Source organism: Pithys albifrons, chromosome 17 (assembly GCF_047495875.1).
Source record: "Pithys albifrons albifrons isolate INPA30051 chromosome 17, PitAlb_v1, whole genome shotgun sequence".
In the NCBI taxonomy this organism is placed as follows: Eukaryota; Metazoa; Chordata; class Aves; order Passeriformes; family Thamnophilidae; genus Pithys; species Pithys albifrons.
This window is the reverse complement of record NC_092474.1, coordinates 10,864,905-10,875,496: the sequence shown is the minus strand read 5'-3', so window position 1 is coordinate 10,875,496 and position 10,592 is coordinate 10,864,905. Positions and strand designations below refer to the sequence as shown.

Here is a 10,592-nt window from a genome sequence, read left to right as displayed (position 1 = left end):
AGCTCTGTCTTGCATTCCCTGTACCCTGCTCCTGTGTACACAACTGGTGCTTTTCTGACTCAAAACAATGGATAGCCCTGTGGCTAACAGTGCACTGAAAAAGTATAAAACAGTAAGATGTTACTGCTGTTTTACTGAAGGAGAATAAGTACATTCCTTGTCTGTGCCAACTGCCTAAAGCTCACATCTACCTCAGCATGAAGACCTCATTGAGCTGCCACACTCCTTAGGAGTCCTGGTGGTCTGGACTCCTGAAGTGAAACAGGCAAGTAACCTCCTTAAGAGAAACCATATTTTATTTTTTAAAAATTTATTTAAGAACACTTGGAATGGGGAACCAAGTCCAAATATGAACAGGTGCTTGTCCTGTGCCCTGCTTTGCTTAACATTGAAGATAACTGGTCACATCTTGATTACACAAGTACAGGACTGAGGTGAACAGTAACAAGTGACGTTCAGTCTGTCTCTGTGCCATCATCATCCTCCTCATCTCCACTTTGAGACAGCTCTTCTGTAAGGGAACAGCTCAACAAGGACTTCTGTATACACTGTCTTTCCTCTGCAATAAAGAAAGCAACAGAGGGTCATTACTTGATCTCTTCACATACTCTGGAATATCCTCCACTTCTAAAGAAAAACATTTCTCAGGCCAAGAATTCAGAAGCAGCCCATCATATCCTACAAAATCCCCAGGCGTTGAGGCTGCATTTTAGTGAACTGGCTGGAGGAACTTACCTTCATTTGTACAGTTTTGCAACAACATCAGCAGCTGTCTTCTGCTATACTGAATCAGAAATTTCTGACATGTTCTTATGGTACCTGTAGAGTCACAAGAACAACATGTAACAACTGACACAACCAAGTGTTTCAGAGCTGCTGGGTTATTTTCCGAAGGGCATTGTATCAACTGACAAATGCCCCAGGAAACAATTTTGTTAATGCAAATACTGAGAAGGGGCTGTAGACTTAATTTCTGCACTGCTGAGGTTAAGTGGTGGAATAATAATTTCTAACACGCAGTGCCTGTTAGTTCCCCAGGAGGTGAATTTACAGAAGATACTATACTTTCAAAATATATTTTAAAAAGAAAACAATGTAATCTTGTATTTGCTGGTTTTGTGATAAATGTAATGAACACTGGACCAAAATTAACGAGGGTTTCAACAAAGAACTGGTGCCGCCTGTTTCTTCTTTAGCTGTGCTGGAGACCGTGATGTGACACACGAGGTGTGTCTGTCGCACCCACAGCAGCACGAGGGGGTCCCGGCAGGTACGACGAACTCCATCCTCCCCCCAGGCCTCCCGGGGCGGCTCTGACCTCCGACGTGCAGGGTGTTGAGGGCGCAGGGGTAGCGCTGGGCGCGGCTCTCCAGGTGCCGCACGAAGGGCAGCGCCGAGCACAGCAGGCGGTACGAATCCTTGCGGCAGCGCAGCAGCACCGTCCCGGTGTAGGCGTTCAGGTACTTCACTGCGGGGGATACGCTCGGTGAGCGCGGGCCCGCGGGCGTTCCGCACCCGCGGGGGTCGCGCCCGCACCTGTGAAGGAGACGGAGCAGCAGGCCAGGCCGTAGTCCCCGTGCACCCGCGCGATGGCGTCCCTGACGGCGAGGCCCACGGCGCGGTCCTCGATGCACTGCCGGCACCGCGGGTCGTCCGAGACCACCTCGCACAGCACGTACCTGCGGGCGGCGCGGGGTGAGTGGGGCGGGCCCACCCCACACCGGCCCGCCGTACACAGGACCGGCTCCAAACCAAGTCCGCCCCACACAGGACCGGGCCCACACCGGACCCGCCTCACCTGTTCTTGAAGCGAACCATGGCGGCGGTGGCGGCGCGCGGATCGGACGGACGTCGCGCCCGACCAATGGGCGAGCGCACCCGGGCGTCGCAGCCAATCGCCGCCCTGCATGGGCGGGGCTAAGGAAGGACAGCCCGCCCCGCTCGCCCGCCGCGCATGCGCAGTGCTACCGCGAGCCGGCAGCCGGGACCGCCCCCGCGGAGTCACCGAGTCAGTTAAGTCGGAAAAGAGTTCTGAGATCACCGACCCCAACCCGTGCCCGAACACCACCGTGTCAGCCAGAGCAGGGCGCTCAGAGCCGCGCCCAGACTGCCCTTAAACACCTCCAGGGACGGTGGCTGCACCACCGCCCTGGGCAGCCCGTTCCGATGTCTGATCACCCTTTCTGTGAAGAAATTCCTCCTGGTGTCCGACTTGAACAACCTCCGCTGGCGCAGCTTGAGGCTGTGTCCTCTCGTCCTGTCGTTAGCTGACTGCGAGAACAGGCCGCCCCTCACCTGGCTACAGCCTCCCCTCAGGTAGTTGCAGAGGGATAAGGTCACCCCTGAGCCTCCCCTTCTCCAGGCTGTACACGCCCGGCTCCCTCAGCCGCTCCTCACGGGACAAGCGCCCCAGACCCTTCCCCGGCTCCGTTCCCAGCCCCTCTCTGGACCCGCTGCAGCCGCTCAGTGTCCTGAGCTGAGGGGCCCAGAACTGGTCACAGCAGTCGCGGTTCGCTCTCCCCAGGTGCCCAGCACAGACAGACGGTCCCTTCCCCGGTCCCGCTGCCCACACAGCTCCCGGCCCGGTCCCGCTGTCCCTCTGTGCCTTTATCACTCTGTCCTGCTGTCCCTCTGTCCCGTTATCCCTCTGTCCCGCTGTTCCCTTATCCCGCTGTCTCCTTATCCCTCTGTCCCTCTGTCCCGTTGCCCTCCCCGTGTCCCACGAGGCGCCGCCGCCTCCTGCCCGCCCTCCGCCAGGGGGCGCGCGCGGCGCGCGGGCGGCGTGAGGGGGCGGCTGAGAGGCCGAGGGGCCGAGGGACTGAGGAGCTGGGGGGCTGAGGGACTGAGAGACTGAGGGACTGAGGAGCTGGGGGGCTGAGGAGCTGGGGGACTGAGGGACTGAGAGACTGAGGAGCTGGGGGACTGAGGGACTGAGGAGCTGGGGGGCTGAGGAGCTGGGGGACTGAGGGACTGAGAGACTGAGGAGCTGGGGGACTGAGGGACTGAGAGACTGAGGGACCGATAGGCCGAGGGATGAGGGGCTGAGGGGCCGCGGCCACGCCGGCCCCGCTGAGGGTCCATCCCTCCGGCTTTAGCCCCTTTCTCTGCCTCGCACCGCCCGCCCTGCCCAAGCCCCACGGCAGCCGCGGAGGGCCGAGGGAGGCGGGCGGGGATGGTGCGATGTCAGTCACCCCCGGCTGTGGCTGCGGCGGGGCCATCGCCTGCCCCGCGAGGGCTTGAACTGTGTCCCCTCTGCTCCTGGAAGGGCTTTGCTACCTCAGAAAACTCCAGTGTTTGTAGCTCCTCTGGCTCCAGGTACGGTGGGTTTGGGGATATGTGCTTACTAGTGAAAACTATATGAGCTAACAGCTCAGAAAATTGTGGAACAAAACTACTTCTTATTTCCGTGGTGGTTTCCAAAGCCGTGATCTGTGACGTGTCCTGAGGAAGCAGGGAGTGCTCTTTGTGAAGATCTGGAATGAGAAGAACCTGGGGAGAGGGGAATGGGGGCATGAGGGAGAAGGTGTGAGGTGGGAGCAGAGCATCACCAAGGCCCCTGGAGTCGAGTCACAGGGGAGCGCTGAGGCACTGTGGGTTAGGTGGGAACTCATTGCTAATTCAGAGTGGAAACATCTTCTTTAATGACCTTCATTCCAGACAAAGAAAACAGTGATAAACCCAGTGGAAATCCTGTCCTGTGTGATAAACTTTTGCCCTCTGAAATAGATGCCTGCTCTGCCGCTGTCTCCCGTTGGCTATTAACTCCTCTCTCCTTCACCTCTGATCCCATTTTCATGTGTTTTGTCTGAGAACTGCAGAATATGAGGTGCTTGGGAAGAAAAAAAGCACAGTCCAGTATGGACTTTCTAAGAGGCCTTTTCTCTTTGGCCACAGTGAAAGAGACTGGAGGCAGTTTCTCAGTTTTTGCAGCTAATGCAGATAGAAGCGTTTTCTCCATGAGAGGACTGCATTGCATTGATCTTTGCTATATTGCTCTGTGTTTTAGTATCCTAACGGGGTTCTAGCTGTCGTCTGTTCCACTTGTCAATACCATGAGCTCCTAGGTGATAAGCTAGTCTTACTTTTTTGAACCATATCAAAGTCCATGAAGATTCCCATTTAATTTGTGGGGCAAGGTCCCACCTTGGCATTCCAGCATACCTGCTCAGGTATATTTGCCTCTGCCTCCTTGTTTGTGGTGGCATCCCCCATCCTGCCTTCTGACAGGGCTCAGGTTGCCCTGTGCTGGTCAGGTTGCTTTTATCCATCTCTTCCCTTATTTCCTTCTTTTTGCAGGGGCATGCTGGGCTCTGACAAGCAGAGCATGTGAGTGCACTGTGCCCTGTAATCCAATAGGACATGTGCACTGTGCATGCTGCTGGCTGGGCCCTGTGTATAGCACAGGCCTCTGCTTTCAGTCCAGAAGGCTGATTAGGAGAGACACAGTGCAGAAAGCAGTGTTGTGAGAGAGCCCTGTCCTGCTTCATTTCACACAGGATATTGCCTTTAGTTCCCTGCTGTTGGTTTGGGGGATCACAGAGCAGGCCTGAGCCACCACAGCCCGCTGGACAGTCACTGCCTATGTCATTACAAGGTGTGTGAGTTCGGCCAGACATCGTGGTGTGCTGAGCTGACAGCACAGGACTAAAAGGTTATCACATCTTCACTTCTTTTTTTCCCACCTCCTCACTCTCATCCTCTGCCAGCTCTGCTGTATTGATTCCAGTGTAAGGGATGCAAGAAACTTGCAAGGGATGGTGAGTTATACAGTTGAGGTGGGAAAGAACTGTTTCCTAAGAAAAGGTCTGAGAGAGAGAAAAACCAGAAAATACTGTTTAAATGGAAGTGTGGGTGAAGAGACCTGCCAAGAGGGAGGATGGATGTCTGTCCTGCAGACTTGGTGAAGCAATGAGGCCTTGGGATAGCTTATCAAACAGAGATTATGGAGGACAGAGCATGTGAGGACAGGGGGAAATAATGTGCACTGTCTATGCATGTTAGAGAGGATTTGTAAAACAGTTTGAGACTTTGGATAGAATATTCCCTATCAGAATAAGGGTTCATCAATGATTATCCTATAAAGTGGTGTTGCTAGAGAAGTGCAGGAAGAAGGTGTCGTTTTCCCAACTCCTGTTTGTTAAGTGTGGTTGTCTGCCTGTGGGGGGACTATTCCCAATCAGTCTGGGCTGGCTTTTAAATTTCTCAGTTTTAGTTCATGTTTTTGCTACATTTTACTACAGGCTTGAAGATCCAGACCATTATTTTGGATTTACATGCCATTTGTAATCTCCAGATTGTGGGTTAGGTTGCATTTGTATTATATGGAATTAATTGTGTTTATAATCTGTAGCAGACATTGTGATTAATGCATATGTTTTATTGTGTGCAGTCAGCTCTTAGAGCTTGTATGTATTTGCTATAATTAAAATTATCAGCAAAAGTGTTCTCTGTAAAAAACATGTATTAGTGAACCCTTGCACTGTTTTTAGGTAGGATGTTTCCATTTTGTAGATGAGGAAAGTGAGGTACAGGGGATTAAACATTTTCTTCATAGTGAGATGCAGAGCAAGGAACCTCCGTGTTTGCACATACTGTGTTGGAGTGTAGGTCTTGTATGTTGTTTGTGCTTGAAGTAGCCAAGTAATTACATTCTGAAGTACAATTAGGATGCACTGATACTCCACCCTTGTGATACCACAATTTGATCTTCCCTGCATAGCCAAACCCATGATTTTTGCCTCCCCCTGGAAACACAGAACGGAATTTGCCATCAGGTGCAGTGTCAGAGTTGGGGTGACATCTCCATTTTGTTCCACTGTGTGCACACTGCATCCCCAAATAACCCCACAGCCAAAACCACAAAACAATCTGGCTAAAATTATAACTGCTTCTTAAATCCTGACTGATGTTGCCTGAAGCTCTTTGTTCAGTTTATCTTCACAAGGTCACTGAGACAGAAGAGTGCACTTTCTGAGCATGCTGGCCTGGAGCCTTTCATGCAGATGCTTTCATTTAACATTTGGGACATTCTCCTTCTCCCTTTGGTCCCTTCCTTTTTACTCCCCCATTTTCCATATCTCTTTACTCCTCCCTTTTGAGCTCGGGTTCCCTCGGATCAATACATGTAGGAATAAAAGCTATCAATTTGTATCACCTTAATGTGTAGCCACCAATCAAAGCTTTCTGGACACCCAGGCTGTGATGGGTCAGAGACTGCTGGTCTGTCAGAGCTGCCACATGAGCTGCCACATGTGCTGCCTGCAGCTCTGCCCTCATCTCTGCTGTCATCCTGCCACGTGGAGTAATTGTCTTGCAAAGCCATGTGTTTGAAGCAAATTCTGCTCCTGCCCCTTTCAGTGCTTGCAGTGTCATCTTGAACTGCTTGCTGAGGATAAAAATAGGAAATTCCCACTTCTTTCATTTTTTCTAAATAATCAAGAAAGGGCATTTCAGTTCAGATTAATAGGAACTGTGTGCTCTGAGGGACATTCCATGTGCTGTGAGGTGAGCTTCCATTAAGATACCAGAAATTGGAAGCCACTTTGGAAGATTGAAGCCAAATTTTAAGATCTGATCAAGGCTGTGAGTATCTGTGAGTCTGGCACTTGCTGTCCAGCAGGAACACAGGATCCTGTGCAGCAAAAACCAGTGTGGGAGAAGAGCAATACAAAAAGGTGATGTGCCAAGTGAGAAACTGGCCATAAAATTTGGAGCTTCATTTTCTCCAGCTCTACAACAGCAATAATTGCAAGTACTTTACTCATAGATACATGTTAAAATTAGTAAACTGTCTACTTGAATGTTATTATTTATCAAATATAGTAAAATTGCTTCTCTCCATGAGAGATCTGTAGGCAACACACTTCATTTGCAATAAGCTGCTGCAAGAAGCAAACAGCTGTTTCCAAACTAGTTAATTAAATTAAGGCAGGAACTAGAATATTAGTTCAGAGTTCTTTTTCCTTTCTGCATTAGGGAACACAGACTGAACTGTAGGCCGCATAAGTTACTAAGTAATCTGCTGTATAGAAACTCCATATTTAATTCCTCCTTAACAGGGATGTTAAGATGGATTAATTATTCTTTGTTCTGGTCTCTGAAGATAAAGGGTAATTACTATTAATTATGTGTAATTGAAAAATTGCTCTTTGACAAAGAATCCAATAGCATTAGGAGGATTTTAACTTCTTGCTACCTGCAGGGAGTCTTACAACATTCCATAATGTTATGGCAAAGACTGCCATAAACTTAAGTATGGCCTCAGTGAGTCTTACTCACTTTCCAGCCCACACCTGAAACCAGGATTTTCAGAGATAACAGATCTCAGAGCAGCTGCAGAGACAGGACTGGGTGTTTTGTTCTGTGCTGAATGGCACTCAGACAGGAGGTGCAATTTGTGAGGCTTGTTTTCATTGGGGATGCTGTGAGACTTTTCCTCAGTAAATTTCCAGAAACGTGTGGAATAACCACAGCAAAACCAAATGGAAAGTATTAGAAACCAACAAACAACAATAATGACAACCACAAGAAAGCAAACCCTTGAGTTTGCCTATCTGGGGAAGAAGCTTATGGAAAAATAAAAAACCACCCATGACTCTTCAGTAACCAGTACATCTCCTATGGGTAAGAGCAGACAGCAGAGGGGTATGAAAGAGTGGAGACTATGTTGAGATACGTGAATTAAAGTGAAAAAGAAGTAGTCAGAGTTTTTAGGGGAGCAGAGCACTTGGAATTATGTAAGATTAGTGGATGGGTTTGCTTGAGACCTGAGATTCCTAACTGCCCCACTGATTTCTGCTGTCAAAATACATGCATAACTTCCTTTGATGTCAATAGGAGTTGGGCACCTTCTTATGCATAAAAGTCTGGCCCTTAAGCTCTCCAGTTCTGAGTTAACATTGGCAAAATGGGGGTAATAAGATTTATCTACTTGAAGGAGTGCTACAAATAAATTATTTATTATGCACTTAAATAATATAATAATTTAAATAATATAAACTCTTGTGGCATAAACATATCCTACCCTGAGTGACCTTCTTGACATATGAGTTGGTGTGGAGGCCACTCTGAAACAAAAATAATGCATCTAGTGTTGCTTGTCTTGCAGATCTTGCTCTCTGCTTTTCCTTCCCCCTGAATTCCCATGAGCAGATTAAACCCAGGCCCTATTTTACAGTAAGATGTGTCTGCTTATGTTGCCACATACTGAATAATCCTTTCTCTATGCAACTTTATGTTTGACTCCAGCACCCTGGAGCAGCACAGGACCTGAGCCTTCTGCACAGCACTTGTCTCCCTAATGAGGGAGGCAATGAAAAACATTTTCCAGTGCATCCATCACTCAGCACTGAGGCGAGTGGACAGTTATCCTGGAGCAGCCTTATGTAACCCGTGCCTGCTGCCTGCTCTGGCTGGGCAGGGGAGGCTGTGCTGGAGCTGCTCGGTGGGGCATGGCCGGGGCTCCCCTGGGCAGCTGCAGGGTCTGGGCTTGTACTGGTGTCAGCTTGGTGTGAGCAGAGTGCCAGTCAGTGCCCAGCTGGGGCACACGGGGCTCAGCTCTGCCTGACCCCCTCTGACAGAGACCTCCCCACCTGTCTGTTCTTGCCTAGATCCAATCCTGGCTGCAGCGTCCCAGCACTGCAAGTGAAAGCCCCTCAAAAGCAGAGTAAGGTGCACAGTGTGTGTGTGGATTTGGGTGGGGAGAATCAAGATCAGCTCTTCTCTGTTGTGCTGACTGAGGGTGCTCACAAAGACCAGTAAATGCAAACAGATTTCCAGAGGGGATGGTTGTTATAGATGAGAGAAGACAAAAAGTGCTGGAAGCATCTGACCTATTTTGGGAAGCTTGCTGGGTCTTTTTACTTTTATTTTGTTCAATTTTATTTTTCTAAAGATATGCTTGCACCTGAGTCAAAGAAAGTAAATATTTGTCATTTTTTTAACTATGTGCACCATGAAGGCAGAAGCAAACCCAAACATATATTGTTGGATTTGCGAGGCTGTTGCCACCAGTTGCCCGAGGGCATGGGGGTTTGAGCTGCACTTGAGATGCTGTTTGGCTGCTGCTGGCTGGTCCCAAGCTAAACCTCCTGGTGATGCACATAACAATCTTTTTGCTGTGCTTGATGGCATCTGCCACAGTAGGATGATTTGGGGGCAGTTGACCCAGGGCACATCCCTCAGGCCCTCTCAGTAAAATTCCATAGTGTTTGTTCTGGAACTCAAGCAGTTGTTGCTCTGTGACCTTCTCTGTTCCTGTTTCATACCTGTGATGCTTAAAAGATCATGTTTATCCTGCTGTAACATTAGTGATTTAATTAGAGCTGAATTTGGTCCTACTGTCTCTGAACATGAGCAGCTTCCATCAAGTCATCTAAAGGATCAGATCTGGTTTCTTCTCTCTCTCAGTGTTGGTGGCATCTGGTTTCATTTTCCATCTTTCCTAAGGGAGCTCACTTTCCCCAACATTTCAGCATATGCTTGTTGTATGTCAGCACCCCAGGCTGCCCGTGTGCCCGTGCCAAGCCAAGTGCCACTCTTCCAGCCAGCAAGGGATGAGATGGTGTAGAGCCAGAACGTGAGACACATCAGGAATTTGTGTTGTGACTTGTATGTAGCTTAAAACCAGAACCTGCTTACAGGTCAAGAAACTAAGCTGGAGCCAGTTGGGTGTGAGGGTTTTTTCCTCTGTGTAGGATATGTAGAGGTAGCGAGATTTTCATCCTGTAGGAGCCAGCATGGCTCCTCTTTGCTGGTATCATAATGGGCACCCAAGGGACACCATTCCCAGGGCGAGTGCCAGGGTGGGGCACTGCTGATGGAATAGCAGGGCTGGCAGAGGACACCGTACTCCCAGTGTTGTACCTTAGTGTGCAGCACTGTCTGTATGACATCCCCATTTATCTCTAAATATGCTGGCATGGGAAACTTTCTACATGTAATAGTTTGTCTCCAGGAGATGGATTGGTTCTTTTAACTTGTTCCACCTCTTCTCCTTCCCTGTCCCCACCCCAACCACTTGGCCAAACCAAAATTCCCTCAGCTTTGCTTGCAGCACCCAGAGGGACAGCTGTTCAATCAATAATTATGAATTTATTTTTTGTAAGATGTGGGATTTTTAAAAAGCATAAACTGATGATTTTGAGTGTTTATTAGATTCCACTAAAATATACTTCAACTCCAGTTCTCAACATTTCAATGTATTGCTACATAGATAAATTTATTGCTAGGAAAAACATATAGTCTGTGTTATTTCTCTATTATTATAATGTCACCCAGTATTGTAAAATCAGCATCTGTGACTCAGATCACAGACTTTAACAAAATAATTTTAAAATTATTTTATTTAATTAATTTACTTAAATTATACATATGGAGCTCTTTTATTTTTGGGACTTGCAGGGTGCAGGTACTTCTCTGTAAGTGTGGGGGCAAGCAACTTAATTAGTCTTTTAATAGGTCTCTTAGTATCAGGGACAGATGGTGACACCTTATATTGAAGCTCATTTTTTAGTAAAACTGCAGCAGTTTATAACATGGATACAGAGCTCCTGCTCCCATTCATGTTCCCTCCTACTCCACCCCATGCTCAC

At 48.5% G+C, this 10,592-nt stretch overlaps 1 protein-coding gene across 1 annotated transcript; it reads right to left on the bottom strand.

Annotated features, from left to right (window-relative positions):
* Positions 1-293: 293 nt before the first annotated feature.
* POP5 (POP5 homolog, ribonuclease P/MRP subunit) lies at positions 294-1,837 on the bottom strand. The gene is made up of 5 exons (XM_071571683.1): positions 1,799-1,837; positions 1,537-1,679; positions 1,319-1,468; positions 736-819; positions 294-559 (listed from the first exon to the last, which is right to left on the bottom strand). Exons 1-5 carry the CDS (start codon positions 1,816-1,818, stop codon positions 456-458), a joined length of 501 nt encoding a protein of 166 aa, XP_071427784.1. The 5' UTR covers positions 1,819-1,837; the 3' UTR covers positions 294-455.
* Positions 1,838-10,592: the final 8,755 nt, after the last annotated feature.

Bases quoted from the DNA above. Each gene is read 5' to 3' on its own strand.
- POP5 (XM_071571683.1), bottom strand. From the start codon at position 1,818: ATGGTTCGCTTCAAGAACAG. The intron at 1,469-1,536 runs GTGCGGGCGCGA...TATCCCCCGCAG, and splicing joins CTGCTCCGTCTCCTTCACAG to TGAAGTACCTGAACGCCTAC. The intron at 560-735 runs GTAAGTTCCTCC...TCTTTATTGCAG, and splicing joins GCAAAACTGTACAAATGAAG to AGGAAAGACAGTGTATACAG.